Source organism: Suncus etruscus, chromosome 20, assembly GCF_024139225.1.
Source record: "Suncus etruscus isolate mSunEtr1 chromosome 20, mSunEtr1.pri.cur, whole genome shotgun sequence".
NCBI lineage: Eukaryota > Metazoa > Chordata > Mammalia > Eulipotyphla > Soricidae > Suncus > Suncus etruscus.
In genome coordinates, this window is record NC_064867.1 from 1,354,642 (window position 1) to 1,373,710 (window position 19,069).

At 46.8% G+C, this 19,069-nt stretch overlaps 2 protein-coding genes across 2 annotated transcripts in view; both read left to right on the forward strand.

Moving 5' to 3' along the window:
* The window catches only part of GORASP1 (golgi reassembly stacking protein 1), a 737,102-nt gene that overhangs the window by 427,221 nt on the left and 290,812 nt on the right, over positions 1 to 19,069 (forward strand). The window lies entirely within an intron of this gene.
* On the forward strand, positions 3,664 to 17,692 carry CX3CR1 (C-X3-C motif chemokine receptor 1). Its single transcript, XM_049766432.1, has 2 exons — positions 3,664 to 3,724; positions 16,535 to 17,692. The coding sequence occupies exon 2, from the start codon at positions 16,544 to 16,546 to the stop codon at positions 17,612 to 17,614; it is 1,071 nt and encodes a 356-aa protein (XP_049622389.1). The 5' UTR covers positions 3,664 to 3,724; positions 16,535 to 16,543; the 3' UTR covers positions 17,615 to 17,692.

A 19,069-nucleotide genomic window follows, 5' to 3' on the forward strand; every position in this document is an offset into this window, starting at 1 on the left:
TTTTTGATGCATGCCCGTCTCTGTGGTGTGAGATATCACATTGTTGTCTTTATTTGCATTTCTATGATGATTAGTGAGGTAGTTATTTTTTCATATGTCTTTTCACGATTGTATGTCTTCTTTAAAGAACTTTCTGGGTTTTTTTTTTCCTCCCCATATTTTGATGGGGTTGGATTTTTTTTAATATAATTTTTATTTTGATCATAGTGGCTTACATATTATTGACAATAACATTTTAGGTACATATTTACATAAAATCAGGGGGGATTCCCATCACCAAATTGTCCTCCCTACCCCTCCGTTTTTGTCCTACCTCCCATTTCCTCTTCCCTCACCCCCAGGGCGGCTAGAATATGTAGTCCCCTCTGTATCCAACCCACTACTTAGTAGTCTTGCACCAGTTTGGTCTTGATGCCTCCCTTATCTCCCCCTCTAACTGTAGGCAGGACTAGCTAGTTCAAGTTGCGTGGTTTCGCCTGAAAAAAAGAAGATAAATAGACTGGGGTAAGAGTCTAATATCCCAAAAATGGGTGGAATCCTTCTAGAGGCTCTCATCATCGATTTGGGAGATGAAGGAGAAAAAGAAGGTGAAACACTCCACCAGTACCAAAAAAAGTGTCAAATATCCAGTGAGGACTCCAGCTATATTGATAAGCACCACAAAAAACAGACGAAAAACAAAACAAACAAACAAAAACAAACAAACAAACAAAAAACACACCATGGTCTTGAAATAAGAAACATGGCATAGCACATAACGAAAGAAAAGAAAGGAAGAGAAAAAAAATAAGTATAATTGGGGACAACAATTTCAATAATCACACCCAAACAGAGAAATCGACCAAAATAGATAGGTAAATAAAAATAATAATAACAATAATAAATGAAGGTAAAAAAGAATTTTTTTCTTGTAAAGTTCTACCAGCAAGTACTAACTTTTCACCTTCTGGATGCAGCATCGCTCTGAGTGTATATAGCATTGACCTTGAAATAGTCATGTTATATTTAAGTCCTGGCTCTGCCACATGTAAGCTGGGTGGCTACGAGTGGACTCATCATCTCTCAATACCTCTCTTTCCTCCCCTGTAAACAGGGATGATGGCAACACCTGTTTCTGGGCACGAAGGAGTCTACATGAGCACAGAACATGATTAACAAATGCACAACTGGTGAAGCCTAAATGTGCGCTTTGACTATCCTCAGAGCTTCCTCTTTTGGGCCACTAAGGGGCAACATCTTAGCCCTGCATACAAGAGCTAGAGCCCCAGTCCTTACACATGGGATGCTTAGCTCTACCACTCTTAGTCCAGTAAATGACTTTTACTTATCTATCTTCATTGTTTATTTAATATTTCATTTTATTTCTTTTTATTGGGGGGTTTCAATCCCTAGTGTTCAGGGCTTGATCCTGGCTCTTTGCTCAGGGATTACACTTGGCAAGACTCTTATTTGATGTGGTATCTTACTCCCTATTCTACATCTCAGGCCCTGTTTATTTGTTTGTTTGTTTATTTATTCATTCATTCATTCATTTTGGGGGTTGGCCCATACCCAGCTGCACTCAAAGGTTACTCCTGGCTCTGCGTTCAGAAATTGCTCCTGATAGGCTTGGAGGACCATATAGAATGCCGGGGATCAAACCCAGGTTCATCCCACATCAGCTGCATGCAAGGCAAATGCCCTACTACTGAGCTATCACTTCACCCCCTCCATTTATTTTTTAATACTAAATAAAAGATTAACTTCTGTTCCTCCTCTCAAAGCAGGGATTAGGGAGGAGGCAGACTAGAAGGGGGTGACAGTCACCCCTGCTTCAGAAGAGCATAGTAACAAGAGTTAAGGCAGCAGTCAGGTGACTGGAGGCAGGAAAGATTCAGGGAAGGCTTGCTGGGCTCTGGCCCCCAGGATTCATGTACTAATGCGATTCCTGGCTGGTCCTGAGCTAGAGACAAAGAAACTGCCCTCCTGCTGTTTTCACTCCTGAGGTCTGGGCTGCTGAGGACGCTGTCTCCTGAGATGGTCACATATCCTCACAGGTGGACACACATGACAGATTTGTCCAAGAAGGTGCCCAACAGTATCTTGTTATCTCTGGACCTGAGAGTTAGTGGACCAAGGTTGGGGCATGTACTCAGAGCTGGGCATCAGGAGGTCATCCTGGATTACCACGCTGAGTTCTCCACGGTCTCTCTGCTGAGTGGCACAGCCATAGTCAGTGTGTGACAGCTGTCTGACTGTGCATATCCAGCTGCCTGCAGCATCGTAAACTTTAGCCTTCAGCTCTAAACCTGCTATCTCGTAGGGAACATGGACGCCCTCCACAGGCAAATGCTGTGACAAGTAGGAGAGCTTGGGCCAGACCGAGTTCAGAGGGTTGAATCATGCTGTGTATGCAGTTCGATCCCCACCCAGAAACTTAAGGTCCTTCTGCACTGTCAGAGCACTCTCCTGGTATGGAACTAGGAATAGTCTGGGTGACCCCAATATCAAAAACCAAATTGGAAGACGGGGTGTCATTTCTGACTGTGCAACACAACAAAGGCCTTTTGGCTTCTATCTCAATCTGGTGTCCTTGGCGCAAGGCTCCTGGTATTGTGGGTCAGTGATAGTGTTTATGCAAAGAATGAGTCACAGAGGTAAGTGGACAGTGGTGGCTAGGACTTGTTTTCTAGTAAAAGAAAAAGCAACTGGTAAGGGCAGAGGAAGGAGCACAGCCTGGAAGAGCCTGGTTAAGCAAGTGGTCCTTCTTGCTGGAGCAGGAGTGACCACGGGAGAATGGACAAGAACAACTGGAGTGGGACCCTTGCTCCATCAGGTAAGTGCCAGGGGCTTGGCCAGGAGGCGTACGAAGCAACCAATTGCCTTGAAGGAGGGTAGGAAGGAAAAGAAGAGTTATTCTGCACCTACCTCTCTAGGTGAGTTCTGGCCAGGGTCTCTTCAATTCAATATCCTTAAGGTCTAGAGTTTTTGGTTTTATGTTTTTTTTGTTTTGTTTTGCTTTTGTTTGTTTGTTTTTTGGCTTTTGGGTCATACCCGGCAGCGCTCAGTGGTTACTCCTGCCTCTACACTTAGAAATTACTCCTAACAGGCTTAGGGGACAATATGGGATGCCGGGCTTCAAACCACTGTCCTTCTGCATTCACGGCGAATGTCCTACCTCCATGCTATCTCTCCAGCCCCCAAAGTCTAGAGTTTTATTAAAGTGCAGAGTCTGCCAAGGGCTCAGCCTCTGACACTCCATTTCTCCTAAGCTCCCTCCTAGACATCACTTTGAGGGAGAACTATCACTCCTTCAGCCTGCACCCCAGACTTGCCCAGTGGTATGACTGCTTCCTCATGGGGCAGGAAAAGAGAGACAAGCAGGTTTCATGCTGCAAGTTTTCATGCCCCCCAAGAAGGGCACTATTTCTTGCCTTCCACAGTTATGGGGAACTAACACCTGCCCCCCCCAACACACACCAGCACCCTTCCAACCCTCTTTACTGTTATTCCAGCCTGGTGAGTGTGGAGCCTCCTGCGGTGAGCTGGGCTCCAGCAGGAGCTGCTGCACTGTTTGTGGTGGCATCTAAAGATAGTCACTGCCTCACAGGAAATCAGATGCTATTGGCCAACCTCGAAAATAAAGATGCTCTGAGTGGTGGGTGGGGAAGGGAAACGCGGGCAGTCAGCGTGGGCCAGGGAGCCACCAGGCACATGCAGAAATCCCTTCCCAGCTCTGATCCAGGTAGGAACACCTGTGGGCTCTGGGGGTGGGACCTAGGGGTCAGAGGTCAGAGTGGTCAAGGATGCTGCTTGCAGTTTAAATGTTCCAGGGACTTGAGTGATGGAATCCACTCTCTTGTGATGAAGCACTGAGCATGACAGAAAGTGATTTGAAATATCAAAAATGCAATAAGGGACTTGAACTGAAAAAAAATGCATTAAGGGACTTGGACTGAAAACAAAAAAAGCATTATTAAAAATTCCATCCGAGGGCCCGGAGAGATAGCACAGCGGCATTTGCCTTGCAAGCAGCCGATCCAAGACCAAAAGGTGGTTGGTTCGAATCCCCGGTGTCCCATATGGTCCCCCGTGCCTGCCAGGAGCTATTTCTGAGCAGACAGCCAGGAGTAATCCCTGAGCAATGCCGGGTGTGGCCCCCCAAAAAACAAACAAACAAAAAAAATTCCATCCGAGAGGTCAGCTATGGAAATGATGCTAAAAACTAGCTTGCTTAGAACCCTGGGTCTGATCCATGGTCCCCTGAACACCACCAGGGTAAGCCCAAGTACCAAGGCAGAAGAAGTTTTGAGTACCACCAGGTAATTCTAGGGGCTGGAGTGATAGCACAGTCGTAGGGAGTTTGCCTTGCATGCAGCCAATCTGGGATGGACCCATGTTAGATCCCTGGCATCCCATATAGTCCCCCGAGCCTGCCAGAAGCAATTTCTGAGCCCAGAGTCAGGAGTAACCCCTAAGCACTGCCAGGTGTGCCCCCCAAAAGTAATTTTTATGGGTAGTATTGAGAATCGCTGCTAACTTTGAAAGGTGAGAAATAGCATTTTTTAAAAGAACCTTTATGCTTAGAGGTTTCCACTTGATTGTTTATGGAGGGAAATCATATCTCTCAGAATATGGGAATTTATTAATTTCTTAACCCCTCCAGTAGATCCTGGTGTAATGAGTCAATGAAATGGTATATAGTCAGAGATGCTCTTTGTAGAAGTTGGGTGAGCTTTGACAAGTTGGGTGTGGGATACACAGTTTTTTCCTCTGCTTTCACATATACTTATTGTTATATAGCAAAAAGGTTTTAGAATAACATTAGTGGAACTCCAAATCTCAAAGAGAGGATTGAATTCTAATAAGACCTCAAAGCTTTTGAGTCTCAACGGACACTGTGCATGTTGGTTTCTTGGTCACTAAACAGAGCGTACTGAGGGGTACAGGGAGACTTTACTGACATGCACTTTAGTGAGTGTCTAGGAATGGAAAGACCAGAAAAGTCAGACAACTTCAGTCTTCACCAGAAACATTTTGAAAATAACTTCAAAATGGGAAAGTGAGTTAAATTCATATTGTAAGACAGAAGTAATTGTTGGGAAACCAGTGACATAGTTGGAGGGAATACTAGTGATGGAATTGGTGTAGGTATATTGAATGACAGAAATAACTGTGTTATGATCAACTCAGCAAACCAGTGTTTAAAATATAAAACTTTAGTTAAAAATATAGAAGCAGGGCCCGGAGAGATAGCACCGCGTTGCTTGCCTTGCAAGCAGCTGATCCAGGACCAAAGGTGGTTGGTTCGAATCCCGGTGTCCCATATGGTCCCCCGTGCCTGCCAGGAGCTATTTTTGAGCAGACAGCCAGGAGTAACCCCTGAGCATCGCCAGGTGTGGCCCAAAAACCAAATATATATATATATATATATATATATATATATATATATATAAGCAATCAAGATCAGAAAAATAGTCATTTGTGGGACGATTTGTAAATTTCCTTTGGGAAAGAAGGAAAAATAGCATTTGCCATTTGAACACAAACATACTAACAGGAATCTAAAGCACTCATAGAGATTGGATGGGGAAAAGCTAAAAGCGAATGTGGTTAATTCTAGGAAGCTGGATTGAGAATGACTTTTACACTTTTCCCTTTTGTTTAATGTTGTGGAGGTTGGGGGTCACACCCAGAGGTAGTGGAGGCTACTCCTGATTCTATGCTGTGACTCTCTCCTGGCCATGCCAGAGACCATGTCGTGCCAGGGATCCTATTGAGTCAACCACATGCAAAGCAAGACTCATAACCCCTGTTCCATCTTCTGGTCCATTTTTTCCCTTTTTTTAGGTCATCTGCACCTTTTATGATAAAAATCTATTACATTTGCAATGAAACTACTTATATCAGTAAATAGTTGGTACAAAGTCTGTAGGTACAGCTATAATTACTGTGGGTTTCCTCAAGCTCTGGTAGTCTAGACATAGCTATAAAAGTGTTGGAGAGAAATGATGAACGGGCACCTATGGCCGTGAGGCTGAGGGAAGCACTTACAGCCCAGGCAGAAACAAAGTGGGGAACCTGAGCAGACAGGTATGTGACCTGGCCTCCATCTGTCCACCTGGCTTCCCAGAGTCTGCAGGCATTGCTCTGAACCCTACCAGGTCAGCCAGGGAACCGCTGAACCTGGGGGAATTTTCTGTGCCCTGCCTCCTCCAGTAGTTTGCCAATAGTTGGTGAAAGAAAATATGAGCCAGGGGGTCAGAGTGATAGTACAGTGGGTAATACTCCTGCCTCAAACACGACTGACCTGCCCCCCCCCCCCAGGAGTGATCTCTGTGCACAGAGTCAGAAATAAGCCCTGAGCACTCCTGCTTATGGGCGCAAAACAGAACAAAAAAAAACTGAAGCCAAACCATGAGGTAGGAAAATCTTGTGCCAAAAGAAAAAAACATTGGATCCTGAAAGAAGCAGGCAATTAGGGCTGAAATGTGGATCCTGACTGTTCTAAGTGCCTTATAGGCATATGCAGTCCAGAGTTTCACTCCAGGCACTGCAATATAAACAAACAAAGTGGGCATGTCAGCTGCAGGCGAAACACAGGTGAAGTCAAGGCCAGGAAGCCAGGCCTTTCTGGATCTGACCATGAGAGGTCATTCATGTGGAGGGCTGGAGAGGGACTTGGGCTTTGTAAAGTGCTTTGAGGGTGTCCTGGTTCCTGAGCCTTGTAAACATGTGTGTGTGTGTGTGTGTGTGTGTGTGTGTGTGTGTGTGTGTGTGTGTGTGTGTGTATGTTTGTGTGTGAACTCAACAGATCAGGACCTCTGGAAAAGAGAAATATGGGCTCAGCCCCTGGTAAGTTTCTGTCTCTTCACCTTCTCACTGTTTGGCTTATTTTGCACACAGAGACACAGGGCGGCAAATAGTCTCGGTTCAGGTTTGATTGGAGGCCTGGAAACTCTCAGACTGAGTTGTTGCTTTCCTGCACCCTGGGAAGGAGAGTTTTGAGGTGTCAGCTCTGCTCCATCATGGTCACTGGCTACTCTTCCCAATTGGGTCTGACTGTGAGGCGTTCGATTCTGCCCTTGACTGCGCTAAGTCCCAGGTTCTGCTCCAGTGGGGGGATGACCAGGAGTTGCAAGTTGCTGCAGCTGAGCCACGCATGGGCAGGTACAGGGTGAGTTTCTGGGAGGTCAAGTTAAGGAGGCAAGAAAAGTTCCAAGGGCGCATATTCAGCACCCAAGAAACAAAGCTCGTTGTAGTGATAGGAAATGAGCCTCAGTCTGTTTGTATACTTTGAGGCCTCTGAGGACTTGGAATGAGGTTGCGAGGGGCAAGCGTGAAAAGGGCACGGCAGTGCTAACCTTTCACCTCCTGCCTGTCACAGGAAGCACCCCATTTCCACCCTGCTGCAAAGGCAGTGGTGCCAGTGGTGGCTCTGTCCAACCACAGTCTTGGTCTCCAAGAGCCTCCAGTCCGGGGGTCTGGGGCCTTTGGCTGTCCCCTCTCAAGTGCCCAGCTCCCCTTCCCACTCTCTTTGGGCTTCATGTTCCTGCTTAGAGTGAGCCAGCAGAGGGGCCGGAGAGAGAGCATGGAGGTAAGGCGTTTGCCTTTCTTGCAGAAGGTCATTGGTTCAAATCCGGGCATCCCATATGGTTCCCCAAGTCTGCCAGGAGCGATTTCTGAGCGTAGAGCCAGGAGTAACCCCTGAGGTGTGTAACCCCTGCAGGGTGTGACCCAAAAACCAAACCTCAAAACAAACAAAGTGAGCCAGCAGGGTATATTGGGTGAGCAAAAAAGAAGAGGGACACTCCTGGTGCCCAAACAGGTTGGTGCAATAGAGCTATGTGGGGGTTGGGGTAGTTGGGGGGACAGTTTTCCAAAGACACATTGTACTCAGCAGCACATCTGGCTGACCCTCTCCAGTCTCATTGGTTCCAGGAGAGCCAGAATGATTGTCATGGGCAACATATATACCATGTTTATGCCTCAGAGGCTTCCATTGAATCGTGTTCTTGCCTCCCTCCATGGGAGGGACTCAGAATTTACTGACCCCCATCTCTCCACCACCAGAGAATTGCTCATCTCAAGACTCCCTGGCCACCATGGATGCTACAATCCTTATTTTTTTTCATCTGGCCAAAGTACAAACATTTGGGACTGTAAATTTTGCCTGGACTGAAAACCTCAACCCCACCTCTTTTTGCTTGTTTGTTTGTTTGTTTGTTTGGGAGCCACACCCAGTGGTACTCAAGACTTACTTTGGCTCTGTGCTCAGAAATGAGTCTTGGTAGATTTTGGTAAACTTGGTAAAGAATTTTCTGTGCCCTGCCTCCTCCAGCCGTTTGCCAATAGTTGGTGAAAGAAAACATGAGCGAGGGGGCCAGAGTGATAGTACAGTGGGTAATGCTCCTACCTAGGACACGGCTGACCTGGCCCCACTAGAGGTGATCATAAGGATCACTGGGAATCAAACCTGAGTCAGCCGCATGCAAGGCAAACACCCTACCTATTGTGCTATCACCATGGCCCCTCACTTGACTTTTTTTAAATGTATCTCAAAGTAATTTACAATTTCTTTATATCATTTCTTTCTTAAAAATAATGTTATGGGGCTGGAGAGATAGCATGGAGGTAAGGCATTTGCCTTGCATGCAGAGGATGGTGGTTCACACCCCAGCATCCCATATGGTCCCCTGGATTCTTTGATCCATAGACCATGTATAATAAATATTTGTCACATAACTAAATAAAATATCATAGAAACTATGAGAGCCTGCCAAGAGTGGTTTCTGAGCATTGAGCCAGGAGTAAGCCCTGAGCGCTGCCGGGTGTGATCCAAAAACAAAACAAAAAGAATTTATTTGGGAGCACACCATATAAGGCATTACTGACCTCTGCCTTGTGTCCATGAGACCTCGAAGTGTGATTCTTTAAGATCTATTCTTCTTTTTGTTTGTTTTGTTTTTTGTTTATTTTTTATTTTTTTTAATTTTAAGATCTATTCTTTAAGATCTACACACACACACACACACACACACACACACATCCCAACATCTGTAGCAACAACACAAAGGACTCAGCTTAAAGGGATCAACTCAGTGATTCCATAACTTTTTTTTTTTTTTTTTGGTTTTTGGGCCACACCTGGCAATGCTCAGGGGTTACTCCTGGCTGTCTGCTCAGAAATAGCTCCTGGCAGGCACGGGGGACCATATGGGACACCGGGATTCGAACCAATTACCTTTGGTGCTGGATCGGCTGCTTGCAAGGCAAACACCGCTGTGCTATCTCTTTGGGCCCGATTCCATAACTTATTTTCATTACTAAATGAAAATAAAAATTCACAGTGATTGTATTTTATTTTGTTTTTAATAATATTTCATTTAAACACCTTAATTACAAACATGATTGTGATTGGGTTTCAGTCATGTAGAGATTGTATGTTAAAGGCTTTAAATGCCACAGGATTTTAATGATGGGAGATAGAAACCATAATATTCAAACCAAAAAGAAGAAAAAGAACAAAACAAGAAGTCAACTCCTAAAGGTGTAAAATAAATAAAACACTTTTATTATGAAATTAAAATTAAACCAGAAAGTCAGAGGTCTTCTGCCCATAGACTGCAAGGACAGGAGCAAGCCCAATTCAACTCTCATGTAACCGAGAGAAGGTCAGAGAGTCAATTAGCAGTGGTGAGAGTGATAAAGTCTGAACCTAACAAGTGTTGCTTTATGATGCTGTACAACTGAAAACCATATCATGGCCCAAGATATTGTCATTTGTCATTTCAATGAAATTAATTTATTTCGGGGTGTTTCCGGGGCCATGTCGGTGCTGGAGATGGAACTCTGAGCTCTTGCATACAAAAACCTCCTCTTGAGTATCACCCCAGTCCAATTATATATAATTTGCTTTTGTTTTTATATATGATTTTTAAAAATTTTTATTATTATTTTAAGAGGCAAAGCAGGCAATATAGCTCCTTGGTAGAGCTTGTGTTTTGCATGTATGAGATCCTGGGTTCCATGCCCAGGAGTAGAAAATATGCACAATAGTGTAAGGTTTCTGGTCAAGTAGCTTTAGGGGCCTCACTGTGTAGCAGCCTTGCACTGAATGACTTGCACAAGGGCTGGGGGAGGTTTTCCATGAGACCTGTCACTCCTCCATGTGGAAGGCAAGACCTGGCCCTCCTCCAGCTTGCCAGCTCAGACTCATCCCTTGCTGCCTCCTAAGGCAAGTGGCTCACGAAACATCTGTCACTACAAATGGCAAGAACCATCAGAACCTGATACTTGGAAGCCAAAGAGGTGGGGCATAGAGAGAAGGGAGAATGGATCTTCCTACGTAGTGGGGACAGGGGCCGGGTGCTCAAGACCTCTCCCAATTCGACACAGACAGCTCCACTCTAGTGTCCAGCCAGACAGAGCCTCATCTGAATGCTCTGGGCTGCGAGTGGCAGCTCTCCCTCCCTGGCCTGAGTCAGAGGAGGCAAGCCCAGGTGAAGTGTTCAGATCAGGCCCTGGACCATCTTCTCCTCCAGGCCTGCCCTGTTTTGAGTTCTGGTTCTAGAGAAGTGGCCCAGGCTGTTCCAGAAGAGAAGCAGGGGGAAGTAGGGAACAAGGAGGACACGGTTCTGCCCGCCTGTGGGCTGACGTGGAGGCTCCCAACTCTGTCCCTTTTCTCAGTTCTCTGAGCCTCTGCTGGTGGAATTGGGCAGGGTGGAGAAGCCTTTCTCAGGCAAGCTGTGGGAGAACACCCATGGGAGGCTGGACAGGAGAGGATGCTGGACGGGAGGCAAGTTCCTCTCCCCTAGAACAGGGCTCAGGAAGAAGTGCTGATGCCGAAGGTGAATCCGTTCATGTATGCAGGCCTCCGTGTTGGGCAGAGCTGACATCAGGGCTCCTGCAGCTCTCACATTTCCTGTACTCCCGAGGCAAATGGAACACAGTAGAATCTGCCTGCATAGTTTCCTTTGAGGCATCACAACCACAGATGAAGAAGATAAGGACAGAATCCAGAGGAGCCCTGCATAAGAAGATGCACCAGATCTAGAAAAGAATGAACAGCTCATGGAATCACATGAGAAAGTGAGCAACAGGACATTAAAAATAAACATGGACAGAGGGTAGAGCATGGGGAGAGGGGAGGGCATGGATAGGAATCCCCCACGGAGAGGGGAAGTTAAAAGGGGAAGCTGGTTGGAAACAATGGGTAAAGAGATCCCCCCCACCCTTCCCAAAAAAGTTCACAAATAAATGAGCCATCTTGAGAAGAGGAAGTGGGTCACAGAGACAGAAGCATACAGGCAGTCCACATGTATGCTGTTATAGTGAGGGTTTTTCAACATCCATTCCTGGGTGCGTGCCGTGTGTGTGCCCCGAGTTTCTGACTCCAGCTCCTTTTCCGGACCCCACATCACATATTCAAAAATTCAAAATTAGATTTAACCAGACGAAAGGGAAGATGAGGAAGGGGCTTGAGACATGCCCCTCATGTGCTTACTTTTGCTGGCCTCTGCCCTGAAATGCGTGGTCCACCGGTCTTTCCTGTCCAAACATGTCCCCAACAAGCAACACCTCTTCGATGAGCCCTGTCTGTGAGGGACTCTTTAGGGGGGGCGCTGGTTTTCAGTTTCTGGTGTCCACCCTTGCATCCTGTGAAAGCAATTTTAGCACTTTCAACCTCAGACCTCCCTTGAAGACCACTCAGATGAGACCATCTGCTACCTGGGTCCTACCTTGTTTTTTGTTTTGTTTTGTTTTGTTTTTTGGTTTTGGGGTTTTGGGTTTTGGGCCACACCTGGTGACACTGAGGGTTATTCCTGGGTCTGCACTTAGAAATTGGGGACGATATAGGACGCCAGGGGATCGAACTGCTGTCCGTCCTAGGTTAGTGTGTGCAAGGCAAACGTCCTACCACTTGTGCCACCACTTTGCTCCCTACCTTTGGTTTCACCTCCCCACTAAGAATCCAGAAAGGTCTAGCTCAGTCCCTTTTCCAGAGTTGATTAAAGCTCTGAGTCCTGTGGAGACCTGTAGTACAGAAATCTTTATCCAGATCAGATGGCTGCCCCAACTGGTGTCCCTCAGTCAGTAATCAGAGCAGCCATCAGCAGTGTCTCCCGTCCCCTTTCATGCCTGGAATGGCACCAGTTTGTAGAAGAGGAACATCTGCCTCCATGCTCTACCCTCTCCAGTAACAGCTTCATGATCTACCCTCTATCCATGTTTTTTAAATGACCTTTTGCACTCTTGCTCGTGACTCCACGGGCTGTTCACTGCTTCCTAGATCTGGCGCATTTTCTCATGCGGGCAGATATTCAATCTTCAGCAAACTCTGTCCCCACAGCAATGACAAGCCTCTTTAGGGCTGAGATTGTGCCTCATCCGTATCATCTCCCAGGTCACTAAGTACTTACGGGTCCTCCTATGTGTTCGCTGAAAGATGCTCCCCTCAAAGGGAACCCCAGGACAATGTAATGAGGGCCTGGAGATAGGACACCACACCACAGCGCCATCAAGGTAGCCAGCTGCCTTTTCCTAACTGGTTTGTGGGAGGCCTCCCAGGTGGTGCTCAGGACCCTAGGGGTTCTCCACTAACTGGGCTGATGGGTTCATGGTCTTTAGTGCAAAGGGCCCCCCAGGGCTGCAATCCAAAGGTGCCCCATTACCATATGGCAATGTTGGAGATTGAACCCAGGTCTTCTTTTCTTTGTCTGTTTTGGGGCCACACCCAAAGGTGCTCAGAGGTTACTCCTGGCTCTGCACTCAGAAATCACTCCTGGCAAGCTCAGGGGACCATATGGGATAACTAACCCAGGTTTGTCCTGGGTTGGCTGCGTGCAAGGCAAATGCCCTACTGCTGTGCTATTGCTCCCGCCTCCTGAACCCAGGTCTTCTGCAAACAGAACAAAAACCTATGGCTCCTTCTCCACACTCTTGCCCCTTTCCCCCCTTTTTTCTCTCATCCCAAATATTTCCCTGCAGTCATTTATTCAAAGGAGGACCTTCCCAATGCAACTGCAGAGGGGACTTAATTGGTAATAATGCAGACTGTTTAGCAATGAGCCTGGCAGCTTATCAAAGGGTCCTTTCCCCCACTCCCTCACCCAAACAAAAAAGAAAGCCTATTTCAGGTGAACAAAATTAAGGAAAATAACTTCCAGACCAGTGGTCCCTGAAGTCCCAGAGTTGCAGTGAGAGATGGTGTTGAATCAAATAATTAATGATGGAGAAGGATGGCGATGGATGGAGGTGGATGGAGGCCCTTGTCCTTAGGCTCCGGCCACTTGACTTCATCCCCCATCAACCGGCGGGTCTGGGGTCCAGGAAAGCGACGGGTATTGAACTCACTCACAGGCAGGCATCAGGAAGCATCAACTTTATTCATGCCCTATTCACCACATGTGTGTGGCCTATCTCATAACCTTTCAAGCATTCAGCCATTCTTAGCTACCCTGCATCTTAATTCCTTTCAGCCATCTTCCTTTGACCTCCATGCGGGTCAAAGACCCAAAAGCCAAAGACCCAAAAGCCAGAGAGCCCAGCAGGGCAGAAAAACCCTAATCCCCTGGCTCAAAGGCTTATCTACCTTTTCCAAGACCCCTCCCAGGAATGGGCGGGGTCTTGCAGGTAAGGTCACACATAATATCTGGTTCCCAAGACCACTCCCAGAAATGGGTGGGTCTCAGGTAGCTACACCTAAATCCAGGGTGGAGTTACAAGATGGGACCCTTCAGGCAGCCTGAGTGATCCCAAGTCCCCACGTGCATCTGTGGCCTTCCAATCTGCATGTACCCAGTGTCTGTGTGTGCCATCCCAGCACATGAAACTCAGAACAGGGCTGTGAGCAGGCATGAGAGGAGAGCTCAACCCTACAGCTGAGACCTGCTGTCCAGTGCTGGGGACTTGAGTTAACTGGAGAGCAGTGGCCTTCCCCATCTCCTGGCTTCTCTCCTCAGCGACCCTTGATACCGACTCTGAGATTTGCTTAAGGTCCCTGGGTGGCAGGCACAGTGCCAAGGTGGAAATAAACCTTGTGCCTGCAGGCTGGCAAGATCCAGCAAGTTCTAGAGCAACAAGTTCCTAGAATCACAAACACCAGAGTGCTAAAGGACTTACTTGGCTGTGGCCCACTTGTAGGGCCAGTGGGTAGCTCTTTCCACTAGAGAAGTGGGGGTGGTAGAGGATGATGGAGGGGGCTGTGTCTCCCCAGGGGCCCCTGACTTAATCAAGAACTTGAATAGCTGCCCTCTGATGCAGCAGCTGCAAGAGGTGGGAAGTCACTAGCACCGAATAGCAATTTCCCTTTCTTGTGCCTGCCATTCGAAAAGAATGCTCACTCACAGTGCTCAGAAAAGATGATCTAGCACTGAGCACTTCCACTGAGTCGAAGCCAGAGGTTCCTCTGTGAGAAAGGACCTTGCAGTTCAATGCCAAGGAAGCAGGTAAGGAACTGCGTCCCAACCTTGAGGCTCAGGTCATGGAAGACACTGAGGTGGAGGGGGAGAAAGGCCAGGGCAGAGGGTAGAGGAGGGCAGGGTACAGCTGGCTGGGCTGGGTGGGCCTTTACTTACCTCAGCACATCCCATCTCCTCAAACCACAGTGCAAAGGCTGCTGGCGGGTGTGGCAACGCCTGTGGTTAAGAAGTGTGAGCTCTGCCCTTAGTTGTGGTGGGCGCTGGAGGCAGTGCCAACCAGAAGGGGCACCTGCACTCTTCGGGTTCCTGAGTGGGCTATGTGTGGTATCACAAGGAAGAAGAGGACCCAAAGGACCAGAGCAAATTGGCTTCCTGTGAGGCCTCTGGGATCAAAGAGTGGGGAGAGAGGAGGAAAGGCATTAGTACAGGTTCACAGCCTGGATAGGAATGTCAGAGCTTTAGGTGTTTGAGCAGAAAGAAACAGTAAATGAAGATGGTGAGGGGAGACCAAGCTAAAGAGAAGAAAGAGCAGCTAATTCTAAGATTAATTTGCCCCCATAGGGCCCAGCCTGGCATATCCCACAGCCTACCCCTACCAGTTCTGTTAAGATTTCTTTACGTGGGTGGACAGACTTTTGACCCTCCTGGTTTGCTTAGGACTAACAGGTGAGTTTCTGACAGTTTTCTGACAGTTTAAAGCTAAAGTCAGAAAGCTCTCAACAAACCAAGAAGGGATTTGTTGGTTCCCAGAGGTCAAGAAATGGCTCTCAAACACACACACACACACACACACACACACACACACTCACTCACAAACACAACCCCTCAAAGAATGGGGATAAAATAATCCTCCCAGGGGCCAGAGGAATAGCACAGCTGTAGAGAGTTTGCCTTACACTTGGTCGACCTGGGACAGACCTTGGTTTGATCCCCCACATCCCATATGGTCCCCCAAGCCTGCCAGGGGCAATTTCTGAACACAGAGCCAGGAGTAACTTCTGAATATTGCCAGTTGTGGCCCCCAAACAAACAAACAACAACAACAACAACAATAATATACCTCCAGACTACATTCTGAAGTTCTCTACATCTCAGTATTGGAGGATTGATTTTTCTTCTTTCTGAGATTTTCTCTACCCCCTCTCATACTTTCTATATAAACCTTTTTCTTTTTTCTTTTTACATAAAACATTTTTGCTTCCCTAAGCAAGCAAGCAGGCGCACACACACACACACACACACACACACACACACACACACACACACACACACACATATCGAAGATGAGGCTGCCTGAGAGATAGTACAGAAAGGAGCTTGCCTTGTATGTGGCTGACTCGGGTTTGATCCTGACATCCCTGGTCCCCTGAGCACTGCTTTGAGTAATTTCTGAGTGCGGAGCTAGGAGTAAACCCTGAGCCTTGTTGGGTCTAGCCCCCAAATACAAATCAAAACAGAGATGAAGGATCTTTATGTAAGTCTACTCAAGGTTCTGGAGAGAAGAGGAAAGCCCTCTCTTCAGTTTCAGTTTCATGCAGGAGAAATTGGGTAACTGCAGGTGAGACTAAAGAGAAGGATGGGAGAACTGCTTTGGGGAGGTGTGGACTAGAGTTGAACAAGCACCTCTTCCTTCCCAACCCCTGAACTATCTCCCCCTTCCAACATGCCGATTCTACTAACTCTTTTTTTTTTTTTTTTGATTTTTGGGTCACACCCGGCAATGCTCAAGGGTTACTCCTGGCTTTGCACTCAGAAATCACTCCTGGCAGGCTCAGGGGACCATATGAAATGCTGGGAATCGAACCCAGGTTTGCTCTGTTTTGGCCGCTTGCAAGGCAAATGCCTTTCCGCTGTGCTATCACTCTGCCCTCCCTACTAGCTCTTTTAACAGGACTTTTGAAAATCAAAGCTCAAGTGTACAAAGACCTAGATGCATATTTTAGCTGAGCCATCCACTGCATGGCTGTGGCCAAGTCAGCAAACCCTTCATAGCTGTGAGCTCAAAAAAATTCACTTCTGCTCCTTTCCAAGACTGGTAGGAACTGTGCACATGACCCGAGAATGGTCATACTGAATTCCAAATGCGTTCCTCTGAGAATTAATGTTGCCCTTTGTTTTTGTTGTGTTTCCAGGTGTCCGCCATGCCCACCTTTTCCCCTGAATTCAACCTAGATGACTTTGAGTATGATGAGTCAGCCGAAGCCTGCCATGTGGGGGACATCGTGGCCTTTGGGTCTATCTTCCTCTCCATCATCTACTCCGTGGTCTTTGCCTTTGGCCTGGTGGGAAATTTGTTGGTGGTGTTTGCCCTAACCAACAGCCAGAAGACCAAGAGTATCACAGATATTTACCTCCTGAATCTGGCCTTCTCTGATCTGCTCTTCGTTGCCACCTTGCCCTTCTGGACTCACTATCTGGTCAGTGAACAAGGTTTCCACAATGCCGTGTGCAAACTCACCACGGCCTTCTTCTTCATTGGCTTTTTCGGTGGCATCTTCTTCATCACCATCATCAGCATCGATAGATACCTGGCCATCGTCCTGGCTGCCAACTCCATGAACAACAGGACTGTGCAACATGGCGTGACCATTAGCCTGGGTGTCTGGGCTGCTGCCATCTTGGTGGCAGCACCCCAGTTCATGTTCACAAAGCAACATGGAGGCGAATGCTTAGGCCACTACCCAGAAGTCCTGGAGGAGATCTGGCCTGTGCTCCGCCATGTGGAAATCAACTTTCTTGGCTTCCTGCTCCCTCTGCTCATTATGAGTTACTGTTACTTCAGGATCATTCGAACACTGTGTTCTTGCAAGAATCACAAGAAAGCCAAGGCCATCAAGTTGATCCTGCTGGTGGTCGCCATATTTTTCCTCTTCTGGACACCTTATAATGTTACAATTTTCTTAGAAACTCTCACCCTCTATGACTTCTTTCCTAGCTGTGATGTCAAGAGGGACCTGAGGTTAGCCCTCAGTCTGACTGAGATGATCGCCTTTGTGCACTGCTGCCTCAATCCTCTGATCTACGCATTTGCTGGGGAGAAGTTTAGGCGCTACCTTTCCCACCTGTACAGAAAATGCATGACTGTCCTGTGTGGTCGTTCTGTCCCTGCCAGTTTCTCCCTGCCAGAATCACATAGGAACAGGACAGAAAGCATCCTGAACAGCAGTTTCACTCACTACACCAGTGATGGAGAAGCCTCAATTCTTGTCTGAACCAAACACCCAGCGCTGAAGAGTGGAAGTTAGATAGTTGATTCCCACTTGCAAAAAAATGATGGGCTCAGCCCCCCCTTTCCAAAGAACTGAGAAGTCCTTTTGAGATATGTCCTCAAAATGTGGATGATAAAGGGTAGGCTGGTCTCCTGGGGCAATGTTCAGGTGTAAAATAAAAATTTAAATCCACACATTAGGTGAGACTACCCCAGGCACCATGTTTTTAACCCCTTAGGCCAGCATTTTTCAACCTTTTTGTGCAAAGACACACTTTTTTCATGAAAAAAATCACGAGGCACAGCACCATTAGAAAATGTTTTAAAAAAATTAACTCTGTGTCTATATTGACTATCTATAAAGTAATTCTTTTGACTAGGAGTCAAATAAACACAAGGAAATTCTTTTATAATTACTTTATTATGAAATCATCTAATGATTGGTCTATTTGTGAGCCGAAGCTGCATGTTAAGGATGAAATTGGAATTTTTTCCATTCACACCAGACAATATCACATGACACACTGGTGTGCCTCAGCACATTGGTTAAAAACGCTGCCTTAGGCAGACGGGTCTGATGAAGAAGGGTAGCTGCAGAGAAATAATACCAAGCCAGCGAGTTAAAGATTTATTGGAGTTAGTCTGCTTTTTTCTCATGGCTTTTTTTCTGCCATGTGCTGCCTATGTCATGCGCTCATTCTCCAGCCCCTAGCCAGACTCCTCTTTTTATTATCCAGAACCCCTCCCAGGGGAGGGGGGCTGTAATCCAGGTGGACTTTTACATACCAAAAGAAGAGGTTAGGGAAAAAGGAAGTTGGGGAAAGGGTTCATGTTTACAGTCAGGATATTGTTTGCAAGTGACATTTAACTTTGACGTTACTCAGCTTACAACGAGGGCCAAGAATTGTTCATGACGTGGCATGGACAAGAAGTTGACAGAAGCCTAGAGTATGTGGAAATGAGTTCCTGAAACTAGCTAGAATTTCCTTGCTCCAACCTTATAGCAACAGGTTCCTGGACTCATAAAAGTCACATTTTTTTTCTTATCAGAAAGGGTCAGAGACCTATTTCTTTTTGCTCTCAAGGACAAAATTCTAAGAGGGCCATCAGGGTCCCAGCTCTGGACAGGGTGCGTAGTACCCCACATACATCAGGATAGGAGGAGGGAGAAGTTTCCATTCTTGTCTCATGGTGAGAGGTCCGGGAAGACCTTTTCTCAAGAAGCTGGAGGGTTGGTTCTCTTTGGACTGGAGAGAACAGAACCACTCATGTGTTTGTTTGTATTAATGAGCTCCCAACTTTGACATTTTCACCTTGCAATGCTTCTTCTTAAATTCAGATTCCATATGACCCACCACAGCCACATCCAATGGGAGTGATGCATGCTTATATGTACATGCACATGAGCATCTCTGTTTTTACTGTTGAGCCTTGAGTTTAGGCCGAACGGTGTCAGAAA

What these genes read in the sequence shown, in the direction of transcription:
- CX3CR1 (XM_049766432.1), top strand. Translation starts at nt 16,544, where the DNA reads ATGCCCACCTTTTCCCCTGAATTCAACCTAGATGACTTTGAGTATGAT.